The 19,254-nt window shown below is 36.1% G+C and overlaps 3 protein-coding genes and 1 long non-coding RNA gene across 7 annotated transcripts in view; 3 read left to right on the top strand and 1 right to left on the bottom strand.

Annotated features, from left to right (window-relative positions):
* Positions 1-1,154, top strand: part of LOC132119262 (mitogen-activated protein kinase 14B-like) — a 42,478-nt gene extending 41,324 nt beyond the window's left edge. For both annotated transcript variants that reach the window (XM_059529075.1, XM_059529073.1), the window contains exons 11-12: positions 189-362; positions 449-1,154. In XM_059529075.1, the coding sequence (XP_059385058.1) occupies positions 189-362; positions 449-516 (242 nt within the window). In that variant the 3' untranslated portion in view covers positions 517-1,154. The remainder of the gene's footprint in view (positions 1-188; positions 363-448) is intronic.
* The window catches only part of LOC132119277 (calcium/calmodulin-dependent protein kinase type 1-like), a 497,060-nt gene extending 487,037 nt beyond the window's left edge, over positions 1-10,023 (bottom strand). Inside the window, exon 1 of the mRNA XM_059529109.1 lies at positions 10,005-10,023. The gene's annotated coding sequence lies outside the window, so the exon portion shown is untranslated. The remainder of the gene's footprint in view (positions 1-10,004) is intronic.
* On the top strand, positions 6,476-9,787 carry LOC132118987 (uncharacterized). 3 transcript variants are annotated; one of them, XR_009426090.1, is made up of 6 exons: positions 6,477-6,621; positions 7,226-7,258; positions 7,352-7,418; positions 7,527-7,748; positions 8,861-8,946; positions 9,736-9,787. It is a non-coding gene; the product is annotated as an uncharacterized LOC132118987 (long non-coding RNA). The 3 variants fall into 3 exon arrangements; XR_009426089.1 differs by lacking the exon at positions 9,736-9,787 and having other exon boundaries at positions 6,484-6,621; positions 8,861-9,014; XR_009426088.1 differs by lacking the exons at positions 8,861-8,946; positions 9,736-9,787 and having other exon boundaries at positions 6,476-6,621; positions 7,527-8,090.
* Positions 10,024-12,951: 2,928 nt separating the features above from the next.
* LOC132119260 (SRSF protein kinase 1-like) overlaps positions 12,952-19,254 on the top strand; it is a 54,743-nt gene continuing 48,440 nt past the window's right edge. Inside the window, exons 1-2 of the mRNA XM_059529070.1 lie at positions 12,952-13,064; positions 16,517-16,571. Coding sequence (XP_059385053.1) covers positions 13,052-13,064; positions 16,517-16,571 — 68 coding nt within the window. The 5' untranslated portion in view covers positions 12,952-13,051. The remainder of the gene's footprint in view (positions 13,065-16,516; positions 16,572-19,254) is intronic.

Genomic DNA, 19,254 nt, shown 5'->3' with positions numbered 1-19,254 from the left:
GTACAGTGACTGTATACAATCTTTAAAAAATACAAATGTATAATGTAAAAAACGTACTTTTTTTTTACTAAAACATTTTCATAATTTGAAAAGTATAAATTGTTATATATGAACATATTTAGCTGCCTTTATATTCTAGATTTACGACTGTCTCTTTTTGGGACTCTGGCTGGTGTTATCTGTTCTAGCGGTGGACCTGCTGGAGAAGATGCTGGTTCTGGACACAGATAAACGGATCACTGCCTCGCAGGCTCTCGCGCACCCGTACTTCGCCCAGTACCACGACCCGGACGACGAGCCCGAGGCAGAGCCCTACGACCAGAGCTTCGAGAGTCGCGAACTGGACATCGAAGAGTGGAAACGTAAGCCTGCACCATTTAGATCTCAGAGAGATGACGTTTTATTGAGCAATCCTCTCCATGATGTGACAGTCAGCGTCTGTCCACAGAGCTCACGTATGAGGAGGTGATCAGCTTTGAGCCCCCCGTGTTCGAGGGGGACGGGATGGAGTCATGAAGGCTGCTCGACCTCCAGGACCTTCATCCATGCAGGAAAATCACATTCAAGTGCCTGCCATCATCAAGTGCTGGCTTTACATCTGTTCTGAGCCTGCTTATCCATGCCTTCACACACACACACACAAAACACAATGAGAATGTAAGGTTTTGTGTTCTGTGACCCAGTAATTTAAAGAGATAGTTCACCCCAAGATGAAAAATCTTCCAAACCTGTGTGAGTTTCATTCATCTGATGAGCACAAAAGCATATTTTGAAGAATGTTGGTGTTTTTTTTTTTTATGGCTACCAGCATTCTTCAATATCTTGTTCGGCAGAAGAAACTCATACAAGTTTGGAACGATTTGAGGCTGAGAAAATGACAACGTTTACATTTTTGGGTGAATTAACTACTATTTTTTTTTCCTTTCTTTTTTTTTTTTTTGGCCAGAACACTTTCTCATTAAAAAGCAATCAGCATTCTCACAACGTCATAACAGCATTTTAAGCTCACAGTTTAATATTCTTTCTAAAACCATTTACTTTTGAACTCCGGTTGTAGCCAATACAATAAACAGAGGCCAGAAAAACTCAAGTATTGTCAGAATACTAAGTTTTAGATATGTAAATAAAATGGCACTGCTGTACATAAATGATAATGATGTGCAGCAACAGTTTTATTTAGTATTTGCATCAAAGCACGCATCACAGAATGTGACTGCATTATAAATATCAAATGGATGAACTAAAAAGTGAATCCGCTCCACTAAAGAGAATGTAATTATTATTTTGTGCTCTGTGTAGAATGCAAACAGAGGAGTATATAGACACGGAGATCTGTCAGTAATAGATGACAAAAGCAGTAATAAATGCTGTTTATGTGAATGGATGCAGAAATGCCTGTTCTGAACTCTATTGGAAAATGTTTATAAAATGCGGCATGCGGCGTTCAGTGCTAAAGTGAGAATGTACAGTTCCTTATGGGCCAGTCTCACAAAACCTCTCCGGAATATGTCCAGATCATATTTAACCGGGACAAAAATTGTTAAATATATTTTAAAGATAAATGTCTTGCATAAAGAAAACAAAGCCAATAATTATGTTTTTATGCTTTGATTCTTCATAGATTCACAACTGAAAAAAATCCTGTAACCCTGTATTACAGTAATGAGACTCGACTTTCAAAAAATTGTCCAGAAAATCAAGGTTTCTAGAGATTTCCTTCTTTTTTTTTTGACTCGATTCATGGTGAAATGTGATTTGGACATGTTTTAGGCTGCTTTTGTGCCTGTTCTTCAAACGCTCGCTGTTCCCTTCACTCCATGTTAAAGGGCAGCTGATGCTCTAGCTAGACTAGAGCATTGTTTCTCCCCTTATTCATTTATTATTCATGTAAATTGAGAGAAATGGTTTAAAACGGGGATCTGGTTTTAACAGGAAGTTCCTGAAACCAGAACAGCTTTACGAGCGAGACACTGCTGCATTATGGTCCACAGTAAAGTGGTTCCCTTTTATTTTTGCTTGCCCTGGGAAAGACATACAGCCAGGGAGTTCATGTTTTGCGAGACTGAACGAACCTGAGTCAATATTCTGCTTTTCTGATCTTAATTTAACAGCCCAGACTAGAAGACTGTCTCATCAAGTGTTTTCATAAGCAGAGCCAGAATCTAACTTATTGTATCAGTTGTTTAAGATTATTTTTAAAGTGTTTTCTTTTTCACTGTATATTATTAATTTTATTCAGCAATATTTTCTGTGTTGAGCATGTATTGTTATATATGTGTGTGTGTGGGGGGGAGGTTGTTTGTATGAACATTTACAGTTTTCTGACGAGTGCAGAATCACGAAACGTGTCAATCAACAGCGAAATCCGATTAAACGTGGTTTATACTTCATTTTGTTGCATGGAATCCATTTTTCATGGAATATAGATGATTCGATCTCTCTTTTTGTGCATATAACCTTGTTTTTTGTTCAGTTGCACACAAGTTATGTGGTCTGTGAACATTAACAGCCACTGCTATACAGGAATAAAATGAATTATTTTTCACAACATTTATTCTTTGGTATTTCATTTGCACAAAAATAGCGATTTATTTTAAACTTGTCTTATTCTTAAAAATACAAGGGACTATGTAAAGTTGCATCTGTGCAATTTTTTTTTTTTTGGAAAACACTGCCACCAAGTGGTAATACTCACATTTAAAATGTCTGTGAAGCAGTGTGTTACATAATAAACATGTATTGCAGATGACCATAAACCACTGCAATTCTTAATAGGAGTCATCATTTATGTATTTTCTTTTAACCTCTGGTGACACCAAAAGCTCAAGAAAATCAACAATGGAGTAAAATATGTCTACAGAGGAATGTGTAAATGGGAAATGTGTACTAAATTTTTGTTCTATAATGTTTTTCTATTTAATAAATAGCATTTTCAGGTGATCTTATGGTTTTAATTATATTTATGGAATAATTATGATCCATTTATTACCTGTTAACTACTTTTTGAGCATAGAGCTGAAAATTAAAATTCTGTCATAAATGTCATAAATCTTAAATGCTTTTGGAATGCTTATGGTCTCTTTTTAAAGAAGACACTTGGCAAGTTCTTGTTGAAATGGAAAAACTCAAGTTAAACTGAAAAAAAGATAGAAGTTTACGTTTATTCTAATTAAACTTGCACAAAATGTTATTTGAAAAATATTTTCTAAAACATGTTTTACTCTAAAACGGAGAAAATCAAAGGCATAAATCTAAACAAGTTGTGTTCCAAACCTGAAGTTTAAATATAAAAAATGTAATCTTTTTTCAGGACCATTTATTCTTTTTGAGTCATGTCCGTGACTTTGTATGGAAGTAAAATAATGACTTATGTCTTTGAAACAAAAAAGCATGCTGAATAGCACTATCTGAAAAAATAATGCATTGAATTAACAGTACTTGCATTTTAATGCCTTGTATTTCCAGGGCTTGCATCTTTAGGTCCTGAAATTTAATATAGTTGTTCGTTTAAGCTGTGAATAATGTAATTAAAAATATTTCACACACTTTTTCATAATTAAAAAATCAATAATTCATATTCACGTTCCAGAATTCACTTCCAAAATATTCAATCGGTTAAAAAATACGATGTATAATATTCGACAGGCAAATTTCGGTCCATTTTATTTCACTTTCCAAATTCGCTTCCACAAATTCAGTGGTTAAAATTCGGCAGATAATTCGCCCTTTCACATCCGGGAGCTGCAGGAATAGCAGTAGAGCACAGAGGCATGATCTTCATCTGCTGTCAGTCGCTCACCAGCAGGTGGTGCAAGCGGCTTCTGATGAAGACCAAAGCAACAGGTGGATAAGTAATACAGTTACAAAAACTGATCTGCAGAAATTAAGCAAGCGCTAAGTAGAAGTTTTGATTATCGGGGCAAGTGGAAAAGCTGATTGTGCGTATGTTTATTTCAAAATACCAAGTACTGTTACCAAGTAAGCAGCATTCAAATGAGATTATAATGGTGTTTTACCCAACGCTGAAGTACAGAACTAACATTACATCTAAGACATATATTGCTTTCGGTTGTTTAGTTCAGCGGTTCTCAATTCCAGTCCTCGCGCCCACTGCTCTGCATATTTTGCACGTTTCTCTTTGTTAACACACCTGATTCAGATAATCAGCTCGTTAGAAATGAACTCCGTGCATGAACTGTTCATTGCTCCCTACTCTCTGAGCAGGGGAAATCTGTTGAAGTTTACCTCACATCGAAACATTCACTGATTTGTGCTGTGCAGCGTCTTTAAACATGGACAACTGTGACATCATATACCTCTGTAAATCAATACAATTTAAATTCACGTCTTGCACACTTCAATGCACTTTGATTGGAACATATAGCTACGTTCACTTCGAACTGGAATCATGGCTGAATATCCTGTGATGTCCACTTCGCAGGGCATTTATGTTCGAATAGAACAAATGTCTGAAGCGCTAAGAGAAACGTTCAAATGTGCAGAGCAGTGGGGCGCGAGGACTGCAATTGAGAACCGCTGGTTTAGTTTACGTAACTTTGTGTCATGGCTTGTGCGTCGCTGTGCTGTAATACTGGGGATCCCCTCACGTCACACTCAACGCTTCTCAATCAATTAATACTGTGATATAAGACCTCAGATCTCAGAATACATTTTATTGATGATTATGCAAACTATATAGACAGTTAAGCAGATGTAAAATATGAACGTACGTTCAAGGTTTCATGCGGTTTCCCTCAGAAATCTGTTACAGAAAAGAAAACACATTACGTGGCTCAGCGCAACAGTGACAGCGATTAAAAGACAAAACTCACATCTTACTGATGATGCAAACTATATACAGACAGATGAGAATATGAATGCAAGTTAAGGAACAAGAAAAACTGCATGTTATATATATATATATATATATATATATATATATATATATATATATATATATATATATATATATATATATATAACATTAACGCCTTTTATTGCCTCAAGATATTAAATTATTAAATTCGGCATCTAATTAATACAATATATTACTGTATATTATGTACATTTAAGCAGATGAGCCTCACAAACCACAAAGTTTCACCAAATTTAACCTTTTTTTTTCGTAAAAAGAAAACCAAGCGCAGTAGTTTTATGTTTGATATTTGCCTAAGATCCTTTAGGGACCGTCTGCAAATTTACCTCAAAACGAAACGTAGTACAATAATACAGTAAATTCAAATTAATCAGTTTACAATAAATTAATTATTTACTCATACTGACTAAATATATATGGCCAATAACTTATTTCTTTTTATATGGACACTACACAAATATTTTTTTATATTCCAGTCAGTGGAATTGTCAGATGGTCCCTTGGGTGCGGCAGCACGTCAATAATTTCTTCAGTTTAAATTTTCAGAATTAATATACCTAGATTGTTTTTAACTCATTTTTTTATGTTAATATAAATTGGTTGCATATTGTTAAAACTAATCATGGTTGATATCTTTGTGGGACTGTCGACTTTATAGATCAGTGGTAATGGAAATCAATTATAAAGAAAATGCAGCGCATTTGATTCTTTTTGACCCCATTTGCTTGCCTGAATATAGTTTGCATAATCATCAATAAAATGTATTCTGAGATCTGAGGTCTTATATCACCGTATTAATTGATTGAGAAGCGTTACTGAGGGGATCCCCAGTATTACAGCACAGCGACGCACAAGCCATGACACAAAGTTACGGAAACTAAACAACCGAAAGCAATACATGTCTTCCTTAGATGTAATGTTAGTTCTGTACTTCAGCGTTGGGTAAAACACCATTATAATCTCCTTTGAATGCTGCTTACTTGGTAACAGCAAAGATGTTGAAATACGCACAATCAGCTTTTCCACAAGCCCCGATAATCAAAACTTCTGTTTAGCGCTTGCTTAATTTCTGCAGATCAGTTTTTGTAACTGTATTACTTAATCCACCTGTTACTTTGGTTTATTTAACAGCCGCTTGCACCACCTGCTGGTGCCCAGCAAACACAGAACGTTGTGAGGACGTCGCCAGTTAGTCGTCATTTGGTCAGCGCGACATTACTTTATGGCGACGTTGTGAGAACGTCGTGGTAAAGTTCCATTTTTTGGAATTTCGGCTAACTTCCCAGAAACGTCGTGGGCACGTCCTCAAAAGACGTCGCTAGTTAGTTCCTTTGGGGACGTTGTAGCGACGTGGTCAGTTGGTCTTCAGATAACTTTTAATATTATTGCACTACATGTATTATTATTATTAAGATACCATTTGAACAGCCTATTTTTTGGGAAATAAGTTATACAAAAAATTCATCAAGCATGTTAAAAGATGGCATGAATTATATATATATATATATATATATATATATATATATATATATATATATATATATATATATATATGCCATTAGTTTAAGAACAAAAAAAATTTACTTAGCAAATGGTGATAATGTTTGTTAATGAAAGAGTACAGGACAAATGAACATTTAAACCTTAAACTAGCAGCGATGGTCACTTTCTAAATGAAGTGCGCGACGTGCGCGTGCCCGTCATTTTGTAACGGTCAACTTCCAGCAGACGGACACGGAGGAAAGGTAAGTGCTATAAATCTACTTTTATTCATAGATTTTAACTGATATAACGTTAAATGCCATCAAAGAGGAGTAGTGTTTTGTATTTTTGTAGGTTTTCTTATTCAATTTAATAAATAAATGCTCTGTTTCGTTAATTAGCTCAAAATCAGTCTCAGAGGTGGTCTAAGGTAACGTTAACTGTTAAAATCTAATATAACCTTTCCTGTTTTCAATTATTTGAAATTTAACACGATAAACTATACAGTATTCACTTTCTAATTATATATATTTTTTAACGTAGTAACTTAACGTTAATTAGTTTGTTTGAATGTCTGCTGCTCGCTCTTGATGATGCTCATGCTAGCCATGCTGTGAACTTGAATATAAACCGCTGTATGAAGTTTAATGTTAATTAGACCGAGGCTGCCGAAATCATGTTCAGTGTATGTGAGATTAATAATTTCCCCTTTTCTCCCTCAAGTGGCAGGCTTGTAAATTCTGTCATCTGTTCATTATTGGTGTTGATGGTGTTTTTCACATGCATGCTTTTTAATGCTAGTTTAATTCTCAAATTGATCTGATACTTTCGTTTCACAAAAAGTAAACAACTTGTTCACTTTTTTAGGGCCTGGCTGCCACCAGTTGAGTCAATGATTCAGTGAGTTCCTTATGGGGAAATATATTTGTTACCACCTAGTAATTTAAATGTATTACTTATTGCTTTAAAATGAACACATATATTTATCATCAGGTGAAGAGACAGTTTGGGCAGCAGCAACAAGACAACTATTACAAGTAGAGATGGGTTTCAAGAACTGGTACTAATTTGGTTCCTGACTTTTTCGGTACTGAAAACATTTATGTAAGCTACAGGATCAATAGTGCTGCTATCAGTATTCTTGTAACATTGATTCATTACCCTTTAGACACAACCACATATCATGCAAATCATCTCCGAGTGGATGGCAGCAAGGATCCAGGATCAAGAGATCATTCATCATGGAGACTGTTCCACAGGAAGCAGTTTATCCTGGGTGAAAAACTAAACCTGGTTGTTTCAGCATCACTCAGGCAAGACTAAATACATTTAAATTGATTTCAGTTGGTTATGTGTTTCAGGTCATCCTGACCATTCTGCTGTTCTGGATGTAAGGCCGTGCTGGATATACATTTCTCATGGGTGAAAGATTTGTGCAGCGGTATCCAGACATATAACGCCCCATTCACACGGGGAGTCAACGCCTCTCGTTTACTTTTAAATGGAGTGACGTCAAGCATGGAGAAATTAATTCTGGGTCCGTTGGTCGTGGCAGAAGTTGAAAACTTTTCAAGCGCCAATGCAGCCGTCCTCCAGTCAGAACGTCTTATGCAAATACCCTAGCGCAGACGCAAGCCAATCGAGTGCATGCAATACCAGAAAACTAATGTGATTGGCTGTCACTATGAGAAGAGACAGTAATTCCGATCCGATATCAGTGTCGTTTTTTGCATTTTTTTTTAAAACAATGTAGAATTTCTATACTTCATTGTAGGGATGTCAATTTTCATCGTTTAAATTAACGATCAATTTATCGATTAATCGTTAACCTTAATGCTGCAAAATGAGTCTATTGCAGCAACATCCAGTCACTGGTATGACAGGATGTGCAAAAGTGTGTGTGTGTTTATTTATGTGTATATATATATATATATATATATTTATATATATTTATGTATGTGTGTGTGTGTAAAATACATTTCTTTTAAATGTATAGCACAGTAATGAAGGCAGCAACGTGTGGTAGATGGGACAGAACAAGAAAGACTTAATAATCTTTCATTGTGCTAATGTATTATATAATACGAAAGGGTATGGCTCTTATACAGTGCGCAGTGCTTATACACAACCAGTGCGCAGAATGATGCACTTGAAGCAACACAGAGTCACAGCGTGTAGCATTACTCATAGAAATGTTCAAAATGCCAAGGGAAGAGATATTGATGTTGTGTATTATGTGTGTGCAATATTTTGAGCATTTTCTTTTAACAGTTTTAAATCTTAGTTATTGCGGCTCTTGAAGAGAGTTTCATTGTTTTGACTATACAATGAAAGCTGGAATGATATGCTAATCTGCCAATTCAATACTATCCCGATACTTGTGTGCCGATTTAATATATATTTATAATTATATATATAATTGAGTATTGTGATTATAGTTATATAACTATTGCAATTCGTGACATCCAAATTGTCTATAAAATTATTTGTTTGTTTCTGTAGATTTGAGGGAAAGATTAAAAACAAGGAGGTCTGGGAATGACTGAAGGGAACTGACAGCAGTGAGGGAAGGAAGTAATCACCAGAATGTAAGTTCTTTGAGAATGTGTGCATTGTTTATTACAAGTTGAGTTTTCATTTAAATGTAGCAATGTACACAATGGTCAAACGTTTTAAAAGTATAGTTTATTTCTATAATGCACAGCTATATTTTCAGCATTAATTACTCCAGTCTTCAGTGGCACATGATCTTCAGAAATCATTCTAATATGATGATTTACTGCTCAATAAATTTTTCTGATTATTTTCAGTGTTGAAAACAGTTATTCTGCCCAAAATTTTTGTCTAAACTACAGTTACATTTATTTTATTTATTTTTTGGGGGGGGGGGGGGGGGGGGGGCAATAAAAAAAATTGAATACCAGTGGTAAAGAAGACTTTTGTAATTTTACAAAAGATTACCTATTTTTTTTTTTTTTTTTCAATGTTTTGAACTTTGTCATGTAATCATGAAGAAAAAATTTGACTCTCCAGAAATGCTAAGTTTTCTTCCCCATCATTTCTATTATGGGGAGCGTTTCCCAAAACAAAATATTGGTCACAAGTTCCATCGTTACCAATAGAGTTCAGTGGACCTAATGACCGTAGTAAGCTAACTGCAGATGTGATTCACATCATGTACGTCATGAGCAGATGTACACTTTGATCAAAATGTTTTTACCCTTTTGAGTAAAGTTACTGAAAAATTCAGCTTTGCCTCATAATTATTTCAATAAATCAATTTTAAAGTATATTTCGAAAAAGAGTATGAAAACTTATTTATTTTTACAATTTATTTATTTTTTTTTTGTAATTTTGATTAAATTAATTTTTAATAGCCTTGGTGAGCAGAAGAGACTTGTCTTGAAAACCATAAAGAAAAGATTCCAGATTTTGACTGGTTGTGAACATACATGAGCAACATTAACAAAATGAACGAATCTTTTTTCGAGTCATTTCGTTCATTTCGTTCATTTTAGCAAAATGTAATGAAAATGTTATGTGTTACTTCCCCAACACATCTAGTACGTACGCAAACGTTGATCCCACTAAAAACAATACAAAACTAAAATGCTATAAGATACAGAAAAAAAAATTCCTTCTTTACCTGGGTCTTCAGTCTGTGATTAGCTCACTTCACCTCTTATCTGACAAGAGTCCTCGGGTTTAAGTCATTCCTTAATCACGTGACAGCCACATACGCAAAACTAACGCAGTCTTGAGTCGGAAAGAGAATTGATTAGTTCATCTCATGAGTCTTTCGGGTTTCGGGTCGAGTTTGACTCGTTCCTTAATCACGTGACAGACTCATACGCAAAACTAACGCAGTCTTGAGCCGGAAAGAGAATTGATTAGTTCATCTCATGAGTCTTTCGGGTCTCGGGTCGAGTTTGACTCGTTCCTTAATCACGTGACAGACCCATACGCTATTTCTGTCACTGTGTTTTTGTTACTGTTTGTTGAGGATCTGTGGTTTGTTATTATTTTATAAATAAATAAAACCCTGTTATGAATAAAATATTGATTAATTTGTCTTTTTGACTGTCTATCGGTAAATAAACACTAGGCTATATAATAATATAATAATTCAAGCATGGCATTTGTTCATTTTTACTCCAATTTTGAGTTTGCTAGTATAATAATTGCTTTTCCTAGGCAGACTTGACATATTGGTGTAATATATGTATAAGAAGATTGCTCAAAAAAGGACATAATGACATATACATTAAAAGCAAATAAAATTTTGAATTTAAATTATTAATGTTAGTTTAAAACATTAAGGTTATGATAACTTCAGCTTTAACAGTTTTAACCCAGCTCAGAGTGAGGGGGATACTTCAGATCCTGGTGCTACTGCCAGTGCAGGGGCCATGTTTTGGGAAGACTTTGACGAGAGGGTAGCAAGCTTGAGGCCTTCTGCTACCTCTTCTAAGACCTCAGATGCAATAAAGGTGCAGGCCTACCTTGCAGAGCCACTCTTACCCCGCACATCAGACCCTCTGGCCTGGTGGAGGAGATGTTCACCAGTATACAAAAGCCTTTCTGAAGTCACAAAGACAAGACTTTGCATTGTGGCCACATCTGTGCCATCTGAAAGAATTTTTTCTAAAACTGGGCAGATTATCTCAGATAGAAGAAACAGACTCAGCCCATCCAAGGTCAGGGAGCTTGTTTTTTTTAATGCAAACATGCCTTAAAGCAAGTCCTAAAAATATAGCCACAGTGTGTTATTTATTTTAAAGCTTATTTATTTTTATTTATTTAGAAAAAGACTAGCTTGTTGTGCAATATTTTTGTTGTTGTGATTTTAAAGGTAATTTGTTATTGTTATAAGGCTCCGTAGCTTTAGTATCTCTTCATTTTCATTTATTTTTATTTAAATGGTTTAAAATTATTTGGGGAATAGTTATACTCTTTGATATAAAGTTTTTATTTTGGCACAAAAGTGTTATTTATTTTAAAATGTATTCATTTTAAATTATTATATAAAAAAAGCAAAGCTTGTTGTGCAATATTTAGTTTTTCTTTTTTTTCTTTTTTTATATTGTACTTTTAAAGTTCATTTGTTAAGGTTATTAGACCCTGTGGCTTTATTATCTTTTAGTTTTATCTTTATTATACTTTTTTATTATTTTGATTTATTTTGGAATAGTTATCCTCTTTGTTACAAAGCTTTAATGGCACAAAAATAAACAATAAACAACAATTCAAAAGTATGTACACAGTGTTTTTTAATGTTTATAAAGTGTCATATGTTACAAAAGTATGGTTTATACAGACAATCTGATTTAATAATTACTCTAGCCAATGTTGTCACATCACGGGACAAAAGAACGAACAACCCGAAGAACCGAAAGATTAACTAATCAATTCTCTCTCCGACTCAATACTGCATTCTTTTACTGTCTATGGTTTTAGCGTACGGGGCTGTCACGTGATTAAGGAATGACTCGACCCGACCCGAAGACTCATGAGATGAACTAATCAATTCTCTTTCCGGCTCATATTGCATTGGTTTTAGCGTATGTGGCTGTCACGTGATTAAGGAACGAGTCAAAAACCCGATAGACCCGAACTATGAACTAATCAATTCTCTTTCCGGCTCATATTGCATTGGTTTTAGCGTATGGGGCTGTCACGTGATTAAGGAACGAGTCAAAAACCCGATAGACCCGAACTATGAACTAATCAATTCTCTTTCCGGCTCAAGACTCCATTGACTGACAGGTGAATCCATAGACATGTATGGTGAATCACTACTACTAGAACAGAACCTATAGAATAATGCGCATGCGCGACTGAACGAATCACTCCCCGAGACGACTCGTTCTTCCCGAGTCACATTAAAGATTCGTTCAAAATGAACGAATCGTTCAAGAACGACACATCACTAGTGTGAAATATTTTGAATTGAAATATTCACAGCTTAAATGAACAACTATATAAAATTTCAGGACCTACCAATGCAAGCCCTGGAAATTCAAGGCATTAAAATGCAAGTACTGTTAATGCAATGCATTATTTTTCAGTTAGTGCTATTCAGCATGCTTTTTTGTTTCAAAGACATAAGTCATTATTTTACTTCCATAACTTTGTGTGTACGTTCCTACTACATAATCATCTCCCTTGTGGGGTTCCTCAAGGGTCTATTCTATGACCATTACTTTTTAATCTGTACATGCTTCCACTTTGGTAATATAATTAAGAAAAATAAAATGTATTTTCATTTCTGTGCTGAGGATTCTCAGTTATACGTTTCATTAAAATATAGAAATTGTATGCAGCCTCTTATGGAAGTCTGAAAGACATTAAAATCTGGTTGGCGAATAATTTCCTCCTGCTAAATAATGAAAAAAAAAAACGGAGGTGATAATTAGAACACATTTTGTTCTACTCAGAACTGGCTCAACTTACCCTGCTCTCCCCTATACACAACAGAACTCTTGTCTGGATGGTCCCTAGTTTACCCAACAGCTATTAAACCAACTTTTGACTCGAAACCTTGTGACATCTCGTTGCGCGACTCGTGGAAGTACATGATGTGGGTGTGACACACTGTAGCTCTGTTCAGTCGAGTTGTTGTTGGGGAAGTTTTGTGCGCATGCGCAGACCGTTACATGCGAGTGAATCTGAGCACTTAGCCGCCGGTGCAGCATGGAAAGGAAAGGTGAGCATCAAAACGACCGAAGTCCTGTCCTCCTCGACGGTCTGTAGCAACAGCGTTCGTATAAACAGAAATAAACAGCATCCCGTCTGAATCATAGCTGTGTTGTGAACCTAGGCGCTGTGGGATTCGCCAGTGTGTGTTGATAGAGACAAAGCGCGTGTGTTTAGCTGCTGCTAATATAACAGAGCTGCTGCTTTACTTCAGCATCTGCTCGTATTGCGCTGTACATCAGAAACGCGGACAGCTGCCGCGTGTTTATGAGTCTTTTCAGTGTGTTTCCGATTGTAATCGCTGTTTGTTGTAGTCATATTCGTGTTTGTCTGCGACCTCGTTCTTGTGAGCTTTTGCTAGCTGAACTTTTTCTTGATTTGGCTCGACTTCGATATGTTTCTAGTATTTCTCGTATGTTTCTACACATGTTTCTGCTTTCACTGTTGTTTGTGTCAACAAAATGCACGAACTGATAAAGCCTTTATAAACTTAATAATAATAATAACACATTACTGTCTACTGTAAAAGCAAAATCAATTATTAGGTCAAATTGTAACTATAGGTTTTTTGTTTGTTTATCGAAGTGACCATTGTAGTATCTGTAGTAGGGTGGTATCTTGAAAACTATTATTACCAATTTTGATTATTGTTTTGTGGCGACATAAAAATAATGTCCTAGCACTGATCTCTTATCATAAGAGTTGATACTTTTTAGCTGCAATATAGAAGACAAAAAGCTTTAGTTGTAGAAATGTTTACCTTAATCCTGGGACCCAGGCATAGACCTTTGTCCTCTGTAGAGGACAGTATATTTTAGTGGATTTCTTGGCCTTTTCAGAAATACCAAAATGTTTGGATGATAAACCATGACAAGTTCCTCTCCTTGATCTGTAAACATGACAGACATTGTGGGACTAAATTCAACACACTTATGGAAATATGAAAAAAAAAATCATTTTCAATTTGTGTGTCATAAATGACCATCGCAGGAACTTAAGTGTGTGTTTTTTTCGAAGCAGAATATGACTTTCTGTTGTGAGACATGCATCAATTTCATACCTGTCCTCTGTAGTGCACACTAGGACATACTTCATGCTTATCGGGCATTTAAGGGAGGCATAATAAGTGAATAGGGATTGTTTTTTTTTTTTTATCAATGTTTCTATGACATATGATATTATATGACAATGTTGCTAAGTTATTACTCTCATTATTAAACTTCTTTAGTCATTGCATGTTGCCCAAAGTACACATTATTATGCAAATTAGAGACAATGAATAGAGACATTTAGATTATAATAGAAAACCCATTTTATGGCCATGTTTAAAAACATAACATGTAACGTAAAAAAGTATATCAAATCCTCCTTTAATATTCTTCACACCATAGTAGAGAATCTTTGTGCAAAGTTTGGTTCAGGTGGAAATTTCCTGGAGCTGTCGAAGTCCTGAAAACGAATTTCCATTAAATGCCTATTAAATGCAGGCACTAAACATAGTTTTTCCAACATTATTCTCATATCTGTATTGCAGAGGATAATAGGGCTGGGTATCGTTCAAAGATTTTCAATATCAATACTGATACCTTGACTTTGTTAACGGTTCCTGAACGATACTTCTTTGATACCCATTTTATGAAATACGTTTAGCATGATTACATTACACATTACCTCAAAAAACTTTTTATTTTTCAGCTTGTTGCCGTTTTACAGACTCATCTCCTGAGCCACTGCGCAAAGGAACAAAATGTAACCAACAGAATGAATCGGTTTTCCGTTTACACATCTTTTAGGCTACGTTCACACTAGAGCGTTTTTGTTTTAAAAACGTAATTTCTATTCATTTTCCACTGATTTATTGAGTAGCATAGCAGCTTCCAGCACTGCCTCACTGTTTTCATTTCCGCGATCGCCGTTCTGACTCAAGGTGTAGCGATTAGTTTGATCTAAAAGTAGAGGTGTGCAAGTGCAATATGAAAAAATTTTTGATAATGGACGTTTAAAATGTCTCTTTGATCTGTTTTTGAAGAAATATCATAGTTTCACATTCAGTCAGTTGCAGTTCTGTTGCCTCCGTCTCAATATACTGTACAACGTGACATACATTCACAACAAATGTTAATTCAGTGGAACAGTTACACTCACAGGACACTGCACTCATACGTAGTCCCAAAAGTACATTATGTGCATGTGCTTTAAAGCCTTGCCAGTGAATCACTTCATTCGCGTGCTGTTCTGACATGTGCTTTTTCTGAGCACGTATACCTGAAGCACGTACATTACAAAAACCTGTCAAACAGCATCTGATTACTGGGCTAAGTCATCTGATTGTGCTAATACTGTCAAAAACACACAAGATTTACATATAAACACAGCTGGCCATGTCTAAAGTGAAAGTAAACAGAAAAACATATGCGTGCAGGTCTTAAAGTGACAGCAGACTAATAGAATTAAACATGTTGCTGCTGTCAGTAATGTAAATTCTGTCATTATTTACTCACTCTAGTGTTTTACCTAACCTCTGTTAATTTCTTGTGCTGAACACAAAAGAAGGATAAAACGGATAAACAAACAGTAGCTGATTTACATTGACTTTAATTATGCAGAGAATACTATGGAAGTCACTGGGAGGACATACTTTCTTTCGAAATAACTTTTACATTCAACAGCAGAAAGAAACTCATTCAAGTTTAAAAAAAACCATGAGAGTGACTTAATGATGACAGAAGTTCCATTTTTGGGTGAACTATGCCTTTAATGTTAATAAAACAATAAAACGCAAAGAAAAATCACTCACTGCTCTTGACTGAAGAACTTTAATACAGTTGCTTTATTAAGAATCAATGTATAATTTATACAATATTTTATTTTTATATTATGTTTATTTTTAATGTGTATCTTTGTTCTTATATGTTTTTAATAACAATTTGCCCACTTTGGCCTAAATGTCTGTCGTTCTTTTTTATTTAATATTTATAAATTGTCTTATTTAGCATGATGCTACAGTGTGCATGAATGGTCACGTAACACGCACTATCGGTCACGTAGTGTGTGGACGTAGTGTTCTTTTCTGAAACACACTGGAAACACTGGTATGAATGAGGATCATTCTAGTGTTAATGTAGCATTACATCTATGGGGGTTTGGATGCTTAATCACTACAGCCTCACGTGTGAGCCACGTCTCAGAGCAGAACGTGCGTAAACTAGTGGCTTTCCTTGATGTCTCACCAGAGCCAAACACCAGCTCTTGATTTAGGCACGTCTTTGGTTATAGAGTCTTGTTTTCATTTTCCTATTTACTGAGTCCTAGTCTCTTCTACATAGGAAATATATTAATAATCCCCCCACCAGCCATTTGTTTCTTATGATCCAAACAATGCAATGATTTATACAATCTTTTTTCGATGGTTCTTTAATTTATGAGTGCCCAAATAAAACTCTGTTATCTGTTTTCTGACAGTACTTGCACTGCAGGCGAGGAAGAAAAGGACCAAAACCAAGAAACCTGGCAAAAAGTGAGTAAATTTGAGTGTGGCTTCCAATTATATTGTCAAAGTTGTGAAAGGAGGCCTGAAGATGATTCGGAAATATCAGTGATTAGGGAGTGCTACAATGGTGGAAACAGTTATAATAGTGTGATCTATGGAGAGATCATTGCTTTTCTCCAAAAAAAAACAATTAAAAATAAAACCCTATGTCCATGGAACGTTATTAAGAGATCTAATCATGCCTGGGATTTCAAAAATGCACAATTCAAAGCGCTCGCTCTTAGCTTAAAAAAAGCAGAATGTGTAAAGATCACAACAAGGTGACAAGAGGCTGTTCTGTTTGAATGGCAGTCAATGGAAAAGTTGCTTCTGTGTGCTGAATAAGCTGATTCTGTGTCAAAACGGCTTTCAATGTCTTGAAATAAGGCCTATTCACAGTCTCTCTCCCAGCATCTGAAATGTCAAAAAACGAATTTTCGTTTTTGGGCCAAATGTTTTGGAGCACTTAGATTACTGACTGGGACAGTGACATTTAACGAGTCCTCCTCAGATGGCACATTTTGACTGTGTCGTGTAAACATCGTGGATAAAATACAACACATTTCAGCTGTGTGGACATTGGATTGGCAATGCTGATAGGAAACACTTTTAAGCAGTCTTTGTTCTGATGAGCCAATATCAATTCTTAAATCTCAAGAATCAGTCTTTTAGTCTTTCCTGTTTCTTGATCCAACTTCACTAATCCATTTTTGTAGTGCACCTCGCATCCATTAATTTGTAGGGGTCATATAATGCGATTTTCAAATTTTGGAGTGTTACAAGCTCTTGGTGCATAAAGAAGATCTCTAAAGTTGCAAAGACTAAAGTCTCAAATCCAAAGAGATATTCTTTATCAAAGTTAAGATTCAACCACACCCCCCTAAAACGCTCGTTCTAACACGCCCCCACACGTATGTGGGAAGATTTGCATAACACGACCCAGATGTTCATGCATTTTATGGAGGATAAGGACTGTTTCCTGAACCAGTAGCCTACAATGCGTCTGTAACACAAAGGCTGTTTCTGTAAAGTGAGGCTGGTCCAACTTTGCAAGGACAGACTGGCGCTTCTCGACTTGCCAAGTTTGGAGGGAGAGAAATGCTGACTATGACCCCAATAACACCATCCCTACAGTCAAGCACAGAGGTGGAAACCTTATGCTTTATGGATGTTTTTCTGCTAAGGGTACAGGATGACTTCACCGCATTGAGGGGCAAATGGACGTTGCCATATACTGTAAAATCTTGGACGAGAACCTCCTTCACTTAGCCAGAAAACTGAAGATGGGTCATGGATGGGTCTTCCAGCATCACAATGACCCGAAACATACTGCCAAGACAAGAAAGGAGTGGCTCAAGAAGAAGCACATCAAGGTCGTGGTGGGGCCCACCAGTCTCCAGACCTCAATCCTGTAGAAAATCTGTGGAGGGAGCTGAATCTTTGAGTTGCCAAACGACAGCCAAGAAACCTAAAGGATTTAGAGAGGATCTGTAAAGAGGAGTGGAGTGACTGAAATCACTCCTGAGATGTGTGCAAACCTGGTGACCAACTACAAGAAACGACTTACCTCTGTGCTTGCCAGCAAGGGTTTCTGCACAAGTACTAAGTTATGAATAAATACTTATTTCTCTCACTGAAATGCAATATAATCCTTTATATAATGTGCTTTTTCTGGATTATTTTGGTCTCTGTACATTAAAATAAACCCACCATAAACATTACAGACCCTTAATTTTTTTTAGTAAGTCGCCAAACTTACAAAATCAGCAGGGGATCAAATAAATATTTTCCCCACTGTAGATGATTTTCGCAATATATATATATCAGTGTTTCCCCTAGGTTTACAGCTTTGGGGGGGGGAGCGGGGAGCGGGGGGGGGGTTGGAAATCAAACACTTAAAGGAATCATGGTGTTCATTTGTTTCTTTTAATGGCAGCAGTGAATATATTAACTGAACAATTATTTGAATTACATTAAACTAAAAATTGGAAGATTTATTTTTATGTAATTTATCCACAAAGTGTGCAGCTTTTGTCACTGCAGTGTATCTTTCTGGGCTTCTGGAAGAACATTTCCAGAGCCTCTTGATATGGGAAGTCAGAAATGTCTGGCCCATTTATTGAGATCCGCATGCATGCTGCAAGATGGTCTCCTTGCAGCCTATTGCGGATGTTTGTCTTGACCTGCAAATGCATTAACTGTTAAATGTGATAGCTTAACATATAGCTAAAAGCAGCAAATCCTATTGTGAAAAGTTTGTATTACCCTGTTCATGGTTGAAAAGTCCCTTTCACAGTTTACACTACTGACTGGGACCGTCAGAGCAATAGAAGCCAGCAGGCTCATTGTTGGGTACAGGGCACCAAACTCCTCATATTTTGAAGACAGTTCAGACAATATTGCCAGCTGTGTCTTGTTCTAAAAAAAGGTTCAAAATGACATCAGTAACACAGTGTAGTGTTCAAGATAATGTCATGTAAAAATGTCACATTTGTAAGTTACCTTAAGTGGACCTGAGACCACTTGCTCCTTGAAAGAAGCCCATTCTTCAAGGACTGTTCCAAAATCGACACAGGAACAAAACTTCTCTACCAGTATCCTCAGTTTTGTGTGTGCAGTGTCATCAGGGAGTGTAGCTGCTTGTGGACCGAGTATTCCAAATGCAGCCACA

This window comes from Carassius carassius, chromosome 38 (assembly GCF_963082965.1).
Source record: "Carassius carassius chromosome 38, fCarCar2.1, whole genome shotgun sequence".
NCBI classification, from domain to species: Eukaryota; Metazoa; Chordata; class Actinopteri; order Cypriniformes; family Cyprinidae; genus Carassius; species Carassius carassius.
The sequence above is the reverse complement of the archived record's forward strand: the minus strand, read 5'-3'. Positions and strand labels throughout refer to the sequence as shown.